Source organism: Nycticebus coucang, chromosome 11 (assembly GCF_027406575.1).
Source record: "Nycticebus coucang isolate mNycCou1 chromosome 11, mNycCou1.pri, whole genome shotgun sequence".
NCBI classification, from domain to species: domain Eukaryota; kingdom Metazoa; phylum Chordata; class Mammalia; order Primates; family Lorisidae; genus Nycticebus; species Nycticebus coucang.
In genome coordinates, this window is record NC_069790.1 from 68,224,304 (window position 1) to 68,237,526 (window position 13,223).

The 13,223-nt window shown below is 37.0% G+C and overlaps 1 protein-coding gene across 1 annotated transcript in view; it reads left to right on the forward strand.

The window, feature by feature from the left end:
• The window catches only part of SEMA3E (semaphorin 3E), a 282,406-nt gene extending 271,404 nt beyond the window's left edge, over positions 1–11,002 (forward strand). The window contains exon 17 of the mRNA XM_053553842.1: positions 6,554–11,002. Coding sequence (XP_053409817.1) covers positions 6,554–7,006 — 453 coding nt within the window. The 3' untranslated portion in view covers positions 7,007–11,002. The remainder of the gene's footprint in view (positions 1–6,553) is intronic.
• Positions 11,003–13,223: the final 2,221 nt, after the last annotated feature.

Sequence of the window (13,223 nt, forward strand, 5' to 3'; positions counted from 1 at the left end):
CAGTGGCTGTACAGGGGCATAGGGTGCCCATTTTTATTTTCATATATTATGTTTACTTTCATCATCTGTACTCAGTTTCTCTTAATTATGATATTTCTTATCTGTGAAAATTTTAATTGAACATTAGCCTTAAATTGTTATTTTTGAGCAGTATTTCTAAGATTCTTTGATTCTAATATACTAGAACTTGAACAGATCTTATGAACAAACTTAGTGGATTGGTTGCCAAACCAGAATAATCATTACAAACACCTGGAGATTTTTTATTTGGTTTGGTTTTCTTTTTTTTTTTTTTTAATTTCAATCGTAGAATTCAGTGAATTGTACTGCTTGGTTTGTAGCACATGGTAATGAATGGTTGACACAAATTTCTTGTTTGACCTCACTGTCCCTGGACCACCTCTCTTCACGTTCATTCTAGCTTCTCCTGTGTGTCCAATACACAGATTGGAACAAGCTCAATGCCATTGCATATGGAACAAGCATACGCCATTCAGAGTATGCAGGAGCTGTAAAAATAAGTGCATTGTGTTGTAAATCATATTGTGTTTCTCACTTTTTAGACTTAACAGTGTGTTTACATTTATCCCTGTTTGTCTATTTCATTTGATCCATTCCCCTAGGTGTAGACACCCAGAGTATGAAAAACTTTTCGTATCACGTTTTAATGATAGTCTCTGAAAATAATCCCTTGGATATCGGAGTACAGGTTTCTTCATTATTCTGTCAAGATCCTTCATTTCTGTAATTGTCAGCTTGCTCCCAGGATTTCCGTATCACTTGCACTCCTGAAGCACTTTGGATTGCTGTTTATCCACATCCTTAATATTTGCTATTACTTAATATTCTAATTTTTTGTTTTCTGGTATAACAGTGTCTTGTTTAAATTTGCATTTCTGAGGTTACTACCCTGTTTCCCCGAAAATAAGACATCCTCCAAAAATAAGACCTACTTACAGGAAAGATAAGATGTCCCCTGAAAATAAGACCTAGCGCATCTTTGGAGCACACCTTAAAATAAGACACTGTCTTATTTTTGGGGAAACAGGGTAGTAAGGTTGAACATTAACTTGCATACTTAAAGAACCTTTGAGTTTCCCCATGCTCTGAACTGCCTAATTATATACTTTTCTTTCTTTCTTTTTTTTTTTTTTTTTGCAGTTTTTGGCTGGGGCTGGGTTTGAACCCGCCACCTCTGGCATATAGGGCCAGTGCCCTACTCCTTTGAGCCACAGGCACCGCCCCACTTTTCTTTTTTTTTTACACTTTGTTGACTTAGAAGATTTCTTTACATCGCCTAGATATTAATCCATTCTCAAATATAAATGCCCAGAATTCATGTTTTGAATGTACCATGTTTTTCACATTATGGTTTTAAGTTCTTATTTATGGCGACTTTCTTCTCAGCATTATCTCAGATATAAAGATTGTTTTTCCATAGTTGTTTTTTGTATAGCATGATATATTTCCCCAAATGATCTATTAATCACCATGTATCTACTACGTATCTTTATCATGTATCAGGCTCACGTTAGAGAGTATTTATAAGAAAAATATTTTCTGTGGTCATATTAGGGTTATTTTCTGTAACTTAACCAAATAAATGCGTATGTATGCATGTATAGTATTGAAGGCAGGCCAGATAAAAAATACATGGTCTTTATTTCTTGACTAAAAATTAATATATTCTGTATTTAACCAATTCAAGGCCTATGTCTATCCCTTTCCTATGAAAATTGTGAACATATGGCTGCCACCCATGGAAATCACTACTTCTTCCTGACCAGCTACCGGATGTGCAGCGTTTTGTTCAATTACTTTTTTTTAACATTATAAAACGTACTGAAGCAATCTTTATAGCTAAGAATATTAAAACCATTTTTGGAAAAAATTCTGCATTTGTAAATGCCTATAAAAATATTTGATAGAGTTGATGTATTATGTACTGTCTTCTGGACCAGGGAAATCTGGATGCGGACAGATGAAGCACAGCTGGATGCAAACAATTCTGTCATCCAGATTTGATGTTGGAGGCGCACAGTTAACTAAAGTGGAAAGATTTCAAATACAAATTTCTAAGTCATTTTCCATTTTCAGGTATAGACAATGGAAGATACATTTCACTTAGATAATACATGGCCTTCCACACAGAGTTAAAATAGCTTCTATTCCTGACTTTATAGTGTGTATTTGCTGTATCCAGGAAGGGAGATCAACATTCTGAGAAAGGCGCTCTCTCTGACCTGCCAATGAGCAGGGGAGGACAATTCCCAAGGCAATAGTTGTGCTTTCAGGTCTTTGAATGTGAACCTGTCTGGACTTTATCTGTACCTAATGCGGTGTTTCTCAGTCCTGGGTTTCTGGTTATGAAAAAAAAAAAAATACCTGCTTTCCTCATACATCTGTGAAGGAGCTCTCTTCAGTTACTAAGTGCTCCTGAAACCATGCTTGCCTCCTTATTCAAATTATTGTTTTTACCTAGAAGATGTGAATAACTTTTGACTATGTTCCTATTGCCTTATATGCTTGTACCCTATGAATTAATATGTGCTTATTTTTCACTGTGCTCTGAGTACTACTCATAAATGAATGAGGAGAAAGGCCTTTGGCCTTAGAAAGTTATGTTTATAGAGAAAATTTCGGGGGAAATAATTTGAAGGATATAAACAGCTTTTGTGCTACAAATGTGAATGCTGTTGAGTTACAAAAATAAAGATCTGCACGGGCTATAAAGTATTTATAAAGGAAGATAAAATTTAACTAGGCCAGGAAGGAAATGAAAAAGTGGACTGGTTGACAGTAGAAAGGAGTTTACTAAGGGAAAGGAAAAATGAATAAGATAAGAATAAGAGCTGGAAGTGGAAAATAGGGTGGCGATTGGGGGACTGAAGGAATTGTGAAAGAGAAGATTTAATTCTAGTAATGAACAGGTTGCCCCTATCACCTGCTTGTATAAATAAATCATCATCTTGGGCTGCTATCTTGACTTACTTACTGCTATCTTAACATTACTGAAATGTTCGTTCAATATGCGTAAGATTAAAACATGTTCCTTTTGCTTGTAGCTTTTATTCAGTTATAGAACCAACAATAATTTACAAATAACAAAGACAAAGATGTATCGTTGAAATGTTTAATGTGTTTAATATTTCACAGAAATATGTATCTCTGAACATAGCACGGAACAGACAGCCATGTGTCTGTATATACGGGGGTGCATAAAACTTCCTGCCTACAGCACTGTCTGCCACGTCATGACTCAATTCCTAGCACATTACTCAACTGGCTTCAAAACTTTGTGTTTTTACAACATAGGGAAGCTTAGTTTTTATTTTGCTGGAATGCAGCGTTAACGTATTAAATCTTTTTTGTTCTTAGCATTTGGATCCTATTAAGGCTTTGAAAATGGTTCAGAATCTACAATAAAAACATTGAATTTAACATTCAACATACCAAATTTATTGATACTGATTGTGATAATAAACACAGTTATTTAAGAAATCATTAGTCAGACCCCCTTGACATGCACCTGTTCTACTTTGAGAAACTACAGTCAGAATTTTGGGGATCCAGATTTAGAAAAGAAGGCTCTGTTTCAGTAATTCTCATCTACTAGGGCAAACAATAGAGATCTCAGCAAGTTCTCCATCAGCAGCATGACTAAAGAAAGGGAGGTTTAAATAAGAGCAAATTAGTGCTCACTTGAAATAAATGGGGAAAGACGTCACAGAATTGATGGGTTCTTGTTCTTTGTGCGTGGAATGTTGCATGCTGACGTACGTGAAAACTAACAGGTGAAATGATGGCAGGCAGAGGGAGGATGGTTTCACAGGAGTAGGAGGGAGGACTGTTTGAAAGGGTGACCTGTATTTCGGTTGTTCGAACAGGATGAGAAATAATAAACCTTAGGGAAGTCTCTTTAGGCAGAGACAAGAGCAGAGACCCTGAAACAATAAATCTGGGAATAAAAGAAACAGAAAAAGATTTCGGAGAATCTCATGAGATAAGGTCAGACATTCATGGGGTATAACAATCTAATACTGTGGCAAGAATGGTCAAGAGGGAGGGATGTGTTTAAGGGTTACCACTGAAGAAATGTTAGGAATTTGTGGGATATTGGAGTGCGAGGAAAGTATAAATGATTGACTCTTGAGGATTGGGAGAAGGATAATGTTGTAATTGTCAGAAATGGGAAAGTTAGAAAATGAGGGTCAATTTACTAACAGAAGCAGAGCAGAAAGACACTGATTGTAGATAATAAAGGAGGATCACGTAGGTGTCAATGTTTCTTGATAGGAAATAAAATAATCGATTACCTGTGTATAAGATGTATTACCTTAGGGAAGGTGACTGAAATGAATAGAAGTTTTATCAAAAGAATGGAAATAATCCATAAGATCAGTGAAGGATGGAGGATTGTGCCTTAAGGGGTACAAGAAATCTGCAGAAAGAAGATTTCAAGAAGCAATCAAGACAAGACCCAGAACAGGATAAGGACATGTACCACAGTGGGGGAAAGTTTAAATAAGAGCAAATTAGTGCTCACTTGAAATAAATGGGGAAAGATGTCACAGAATTGATGGGTTCTTGTTCTTTGTGCATGGAATGTTGCATGCTGACGTACGTAAAAAGAGGCAGGTCCAGCTGTGACGAATGCAGCCACCAACTTTATAAAATGGAGGCTGGGCATCAGTCAGTAGGATCGGAGGCAGGGCATGCTCACAGGTTGCAATAGACGGTAAATTTATGGAAAAAGCTGGTGATGGGTGAAAAATTCTTACAGAGGTTTGTCCCGGAGGTGTGGTAAAATGAGTGGAGGGACACAATGTCTTTTAAGAGTTCACTGTGGCAGGTGCTAAGGATACTCTGGACAAAACCTATTATTAATAGAGCAGATTTGTTTTTCTGTAGCAAAGATGGGTTTGGTTTGCAGGTCTTCCTGGTTCCATACTGGACCTGTTCAGCCCACCAGGGGATGTTTCTGCCAAGTCAGGGGAAGTGCCTCCGCAGGGCTCATGCACTTTGCCTCCCCAACTGTGTCACTCGGAAGCTTTGGAGTAATTTATATAACTTAACATGGCTTTTAAAAAAAAAGCCTTTAGGAAATCTCATAATGTAATAGTATCCCTATTTCTTACTACACCACGAATGTATTTTCCCATATTACCTACTAATGATAGTATGTGGATACCAGTTTTCACATCTGAGTAATCACATCACCACTGTGATGATGCCAGGTCTAATCAAGGCCGCCAAGAACAGTGGGGCAGTCACGGCCAGAACCTGCTACTGGGACAAAAGCTCACTTATCATGAGCAGCCCATCTGGCCAATGTGGTTGCAGTTGTTCTCTTACACATGTCTTTTATGCTGACAAAGGTGAACATTGCTTTCATTTTCATATTCTTAAAGAGGAAGTTTGCTACTATGAATCACCTTTATACCATTATCAGAAGATCCTAGGCCACATAAAACATTTGTGTTTAGTTAGAGGAATGTACAGAAAAAAAAGCAGAGGTAACTATAGATAGGACTGTACGAAACTTGCCTATTTTCAGCAATCCTTTATTATGTTATCTCCATTTTTACGAAGAAAACTAAGGCAAAATGCGTAAATGTCTCAGGTGACTCACTTAATAAATGGTAGTGCTCGTATTTGAATCTAATTCTGCCTCACATCTAACGATTCGTTCACTAGGACAATTACTTGCAGTTAAATGTAAGCTATTCATTGAAAACCTTATGTTCTTTCCCTGAATTATATTTATAGAAATAAGGTGCATAATTTATTATAACAAGATATTAGACGGTATATTAAAACAATATTTCTTGACTGTTATCCCTTGGAGCAGAAATCTGGTTTTACTTTTTTTTAATCTGTTAATGGAAAGCCTATAGAAATATAATAGATACTCAATGAATGAATGGTTTTTGTAAGAGTAAATGTGACCTAACTAATAAGAGTCCTTATAGAAACATCAGTCACTGGTCTGAAAGGGATAAAAATCCTTGAAAGAACGTGGGAAATGGCATTTGCTTTGTTCATTAACAAAACAGGTTATATTTTAATTTTGAGACAGTGCCTCCCTGCCACCCAGGCTAGAGTACCCCAGCCTAGCTCACGGCAACCTTAAACTCATGGGCTTAAGCAATCCTCCTGCCTTGGTCTCCCAAGTAGCTCGGGCCTATAGCACATGCCAGCACACCCAGCTTGTTTTCTGTTTTTAGTAGAGATGAGGTCTCCCTTTGCCCAGGCTGATCTCAAAGTCTGGAACTCAAGATTACAGGTGTGAGCCACCATGTCTAGCTCATTTCATTTTAATGATTAGTTGAATCATTAGGGAGAAGGTGCTCTTGGCTCTTTGATGTGAAATGACCTTAAGATTGATATGAAGTGGCCTTCAATATAAAAAACTTCAAAATATCACACATGATTTAGTGTCTTAGCATTTTATGATTTCATTAGTGACAAAAATGAGAAAAACTTGTAGTGGAGAATATAAGCTTTCTCCTGTTTAATACTCCAGTACCCTTTACTTTTCTTGTTCTTGCAGGTGAACACAGATGACAGAGTGGTCAAGATGGATCTTGGTTTACTCTTTCTAAGGGTACGCCGATCAGATGCTGGCACGTATTTTTGCCAGACAGTAGAGCACAGTTTTGTCCATACTGTCCGTAAAATCACCTTGGAGGTAGTGGAAGAGGAGAGAGTTGAAGAAATGTTTAACAAAGACTATGAGGAGGACGGGCCTCACAAAATGCCCTGTCCTGCCCACAGCAGTGTCCCACAGGGAGCGAAACCCTGGTACAAGGAATTCCTGCAGCTGATTGGTTATAGCAACTTCCAGCGAGTAGAGGAATACTGTGAAAAAGTGTGGTGCACAGATAAGAGGAGGAAAAAGCTTAAAATGTCACCCTCCAAGTGGAAGTATGCCAACCCACAGGAAAAGAAGCTCCGTTCCAAATCTGAGCACTATCGCCTGCCCAGGCACACGCTGGACTCCTGACGGGCTGAAACCATCTACTGTCTTTTGAAGAATTTATATTTGGAAACACAAAGGAAATGAGAAACCATTCAACTTCATATTAATTAACAGGAATTTCTGTAATACAGAAGTGACTATAAAAGTTATAATAAATTATTCTATATACTCATTTGACCAGTCAGATAAATCTCACATGACATTAACTAGTTTGTAAAACAGGTACATTGCTTAATGTTCTCATATTATATTTATGAAAAAGGGAAAATAGCTGTAGTTTTCAGTAACTTGGATGCTTTTCTTAGTAATTATTTTACCCTTGTAAGACTTAAGATTAGAATGTTGAAGAAAAATTAGAATTTCATAATCATAGAATATGAAAGTATATCTTTCTGAATTTTTCTTTTCCACACTATAAGACATACAGAATATTGGATACTTCAGCATCCTCATGTGAACTCTCTGCACTCTTTTGGAATTATTGTATTAGTGTTGTCTAAGCCAGGATTTTTAGGGAGCAGGTGTATTGTGATTGTCATAAACCATGAAGGAAAAATGTCACTGAGGCTTGTGCTTTCATAAGACATTCATTAAATAATATTAGTGTTTCATAACAAAACACATCCTTTAAAACATCACTTCAGTGTGAAAAGAGTGAAGCTAAGGTAACTTCTCAGAAAGATACCAAAGGGTGTTGAATCTAACCGAGCTATGGTTAGAATTCCAACTACTGTAATCAATTTTTGCTGCCCTCTTGTGGTAATCTGTCTAGGAAAGATTTGAAAACAGATGATCAGATAATATATGTAGTTCATTTTCAGAAATAATGAACTTAATTTTTAAAATTTTTAAGTTTATTTCATGATTTAATAGAGATTATGTTTATAGATAGTTTATTATCTCAGTCAAAAATAGTTTGCAGCGCTAAAATGAGTTTCTAAAAGTGTTTCCATAACATCTTTTAGATTTCAGCAATGTTTTATTTGTGAAAAAAATGAAAAAGCATTTGTTATCAGATAAATTTTCCTTTTATATTTACATACAGGAAAATTGTTTGAGATTCCTTAATTACTGAGGTGTTCAGAGCATTTTCACCTATTACCAAAATTCTGAATTTGGAAATATTTCTTGAAGTCTTTCCTTTTCCTTACATATATAACCATTACCTTTCTAATATAGGAAATTCTCATAAGATTCTTTTACTTAAATTGAGAGCAAGTGGATTATACACAACAATTACAAGTATTCATGTAGAATTTTAAATATTTCAGTTTTCAAAGTTAGCTCAAGGCCACATGTGCTCCTTAAGATCCCCAAGTGTGAAACCAGTGTATGGTGCCTCATGATCGCCTTAATGTACACAGCTGTGATTTAATAAAACAAAACAAAACACAAAAAAAAGATCCTCAAGTGTGGCTCCACAACAAAATTCAAACTTCACAGAACAAATCCCTCTACTTAAAGGATTTGTTCTGTAGAATTTGGATTCAGTCATAAGGCTGCACTCAAGGATCCAGGAGGCCACATGTGGCCCTTGAGGCTGCAGGTGCCCACCCTTGCTTTAGGCTGTAGAATTAAAGGGTTGATAACTTTTAATGTTTGTAATTTTATTCTATAATATATAAATAAGTTTAAAAAGTTTATTCAGATAAGTTAAATTCCAAAACACCCACCAATACAAATGTATTGAAAATTGAATCCTATGGATAAATCACTTGCTATTTACCAAGCGTCCACCAGAGGGCATTGCTGCTCACCAAGAGTAATTGAAAAGAGTATGTATTGGAAGTGATTTTTAAACATTGTATTTCAATAACATCCTGCTTAATTTGGAGAAATAAAGTCACGAACAAAGATCACAGGGCAGCAACATGTATGTCTGATATACTTAAAGTTAACAGATAAATCAATAATGCATAATTTACTGAAAATATTCTCCCATTCACACATAAGGAAAAAAACAGGTAAGACATAAGCAACCTTTATTGCCATAACAAGACAAGTAGTTAATGGTCGTAATAATGTAATTTGTGAACTGATATTTAGTAGCTGAAACTATAAGGCTGTGGAAAATAACTTTTCTGAAAGTCTTAGGGATTAAATGCACAAAAAAAGCCATTTAACCAAAATAAGGTAACTATTCACCAGAAAAGTATTTTGCATAAAATGTCAAAAATTGATTCTTGGAAAATTTAATCCAAAGAAAACTTATGAAGATGAATTAAAAGTAACCTGATAAAATTCTGAGGAATCAGGTTCACAATTTAGGGCAGCGCTAAATTACATATATAATTAGGTGTGGAATTATATGTACATATATATCTCATATCATGCTTTTGTATCACACTACTTGCCTGTTTGGGGCAGCTTATGAGGACCAGGAAAGTAGAGGGAAAGAGAAAGCACGCACGCACCAGTTCAAGGATATGTCCTGTGCTCCCCATGACTTTCATTTTTCCCAATATCACTTCCTCCTCACACACCACCTACAAGATAAATCTCTATTACCCTCACAAAATACAAAGCAGTCGGTGTACACCGCTCTCTTGACAATTTGATTTGGAGAATATCACAAAAATATTCTTTAGTTCTATCTGGGATTAGAATTTAAAAATCAAATCACTTTTGAGAAATGCCCAGGCTTGGGAAACTACAAATGAATGGATCCTGGAACTCAGGAAGGGCATATACTTCGGCACCTGCAGAGACTTGGAGGGATTGAGAGTTTGCCTTTGATGGTTACATGTCGTCGCTAGGCATGAACTTGATAAAGGAGAGGAATCATACCCTCTGGGAACATTAAGCTGAGCAAAATTTATAACCACTACCTAATTTTTCAGGAGCACCTGCATTAGGGTCAGTCTCCTGCTTCTGTTATTCTGTTTTGGGAGAGGACCTGTGACTGTAGAATGAGCCTTGACATAGAACAGTGTTCACCTCCTTGCTCAGCAGAGGGTCACCCTGAGCTAGAGATCCAGATTTGGTAGCAAGGAAGATGACAATTCAAAGGATTTTACTTCATGCTTTGTGACTTTCTTCCATGTCTAGCAGTCTTCATTGCTTACTTTTGTGTTAATTACTGAATATTTCAGTGCAAAGTAATCAAGTTGGAGAAATGGGGATTAAAAATAGAAATAACACTCATAAGAACTCTAGAGTAGAGGGAATGGAAAATCTTTGCCTGTTTAGTAAGTGGCAATTCCATATATATTTTATAGTTATTTTCTTTTCAAAGTTAGTTAACTACTTAGCATGTTTTTACTGAGAGTCCAATATTTCCTATAGGGTTTAGACTTTTTGTAAATCTTCATAGTAATTAAGAACATTTGTAAAATACAATAAATCATTTTGAGTGCTGGCCTTAAGCATGAAACAGAAGCTGTTGTCCTTAAATATGAACTGCTTTGTGACATCTTTAGCCTGGAAAATACATTTATGAAAAGTACTTACTATTGTATAGATATTTGAGATACCGGGAGAAAATGCCACACTTAGGAGAATAAGGAATCTGTGTTCTTTTTCTCACAGCAAAGGATCACAAGGAGTTATATTTTAAATAAATACTCATTTTCCAGGCCAACAACTGTTGCAGTTGAATCAGATATAAATAGATTTTCAATGAACAGTCTATATTGTAGCAGTGTTATTTAAGCTGATGTTTTGTTTTGTTTGTTTGTTTTCTTGGAAGGATAGCTTTCTATTTTGGCTTTCATTATAAATTGAATGTGTTCTGTTTGTATTTAAATGGCTTAGTTATAAGCTAGAGCACTGTACTGGGGTAATCTTGTCTGTATGGCATCCTTTTGTTTCCTTGGCTGGGTCCACAACAGCATGTGCCATATTTTGTCATTGATTGTAAGTCATGTAATTTATTATCATTTGGTAACAAGCTGCAAGGACCACTGACAATGCTTCTCACTATGACATGGATCTGCCATTATGTACACATAATTTAACTGTATCATCATGTACAATTACTATTTGGTTCAACTTAGGTGAAAAATAAACATTTGCTAAACCCTCAAATGCTGTCTGAGGAGTATGTTTCTGCCAATTGAACTCAAATTTCACACATGAAGCTTAAATGTACACATGGAATGCCAAACACTTTTTAAAGCTTAAAGGTAGAAAAAAAATAAATTTTCTGTGAAATTCATAAGCCAACTTTCCAGAGGAGGAAAATGTCTGTTAGTATCATTACCTTCCAGCAGTTGGCTTTGTTTATGTCACACCACGTTTCTAGGACCAGCAGCCAAACTTTGTTCAAAGCTTCATCCAGATAAGAGATATGAAAAATGAATGGCTTGAGAATGGGTAACTAGTTGAACGTTTGATTTTTGCAAGCCTTGAGCACTATCTTAACATATTTTTCCCTGCTATTTTAATAACCTCGGGCAGGCCATTTAAATAAGGTTTAATGTTAGATGAACTTTTTAGGAGTTCTTGTTGAGGCAAATGTTATTCTGGTAAATAATTATGATTTTTTAAGAGTCAGTTTCACTCTGTTGCTCAGGCTAGCATGCAGTGGTGTGATCCTCACTCACTGTAGCTTCTAATTCCTGGACTTAAAGCATCTTTCTGCTTCAGACTAAATAGCTGAAATTATAGACATGAAGCAATGCGTTTGCCTCGTTTTTGAAATTTTCTTCTAGAGATGGGATCTTGTTATGTTTTTTGAGCTAGACTTGAACTCCTCAAGTGACCCTTGTGCCTCAGCCTCCCCAGTTCCTGGGATTTCGGGCATAAAGCACCATCCGTCCTCAGTCACGACATAAAGGAAACATCTGGCAGCAGCTCTCGGATACTGTCCCTGACAGCTTCATGGCACGGCAATGCCATTACTCGTAACTGTTCATCTTTCAAACTTTTTCATTTGCAGTATAGAGCCTACTTTGTGAAGATAGTGGTTGTGGGAATTCCAGATCCTGCACAATGAGAATACACCTGCTGCATCTCAACTGGGACAGAGCCACTCTGATGCTCAGGGTAGCCGCAGAAGCATAAATCTTGGTACCTACAATTGCCTGGGTTGTGGACACAGATGCTGCATGTTAAGCCACCTAAGGCTGTGACAGACTCATCTGAGGACCCGACCCCAATGGCTTAGTTTCTTGTTCCTTCCACACAAATCCATGCCCTAGCATTGCTGGAATACTCCCAAGTCAACTTGGAATTCGAGTGTAGAATAGCCAAAGAATACTTTCCCGGTTTGTTGACCCTCCTGTGGGGATAAGGGCAACAGTTGAACCCACAGGCAGGGGGGTATGGACTGAATTGTCACCTCCTGCCCCCAGATCGTGTTTAAAGACCTATCCCCCAGAGTGGGAGTATTTGGAGACGGAGTCTTTAGAAGGTTATTATGGTTACATGAAATCACAAAAATGTTAGCTTCATGATGAGATTAGCAACTGTATAAGGCAAGGAAGCAGAAGTGAGCTCTGCTATGTGGGGACACAGCAAAAAGGCGAGAACTGTGTCCACCAACCCAGAAGAGAGTCCTGAGCAGAAACTGAATTTGCTGGCCTCTTGACCTTCCTCCATAACTGAGAAATAAGCGTCTTTTGTTTAAATGACCTGGTTTATCACATTGTATTAACAGCATAAGCAGATTAGTGCGTGTATGTAAGTCAAAACACAGAAAAAAGGTGGAGAGGTGAGAATGAACAAAATAGAACGAGCCCGCCTAGAACCTCTGGGATATTAGAAGTTATGCAGATAATGGTGTCTGGATAAGGTGATGAAAAGTGGTTTCAGGTTGGGAGGATCTCAATCGGGGTAGGACATTCAGGGAGTGCTTCCAATGTGCAAATTTTCTCCTAAGGATGAGAATAGATTTGAGGGGAAAATAAGTATAAACTCAATTTCACCCCTTTCCAAAATAAAAGCTAGTAACAAGCAGCATAATCCCTTGACAATCATTTCATAAACTCAACCTACTTTAAAGGAACGGTTGGAGTTTTATTTTAAAAGAACCTTAAAACACAAATTCACTCTTTCATGGTTTCTGTAAGTCAGAGGTCCAGGAACGTGTCTTAGCTTGAATCTATCCTTAGGATCTCAAAGACCAAATTAGTGTAAAAATTGGCTGGGGTCTGGGGAAGACCTTAATTTCATTCGTGTTATTAGCAGAATTCTGTTCCTTGCAGTTGTAGGCTAAGATCCCTCTTAAAGAGTGGAATCTGACTTCCTCTTACTCTGCCCCCCACCCCTATTTTTTTTTTTTGCACTGCATTTAAGGGCT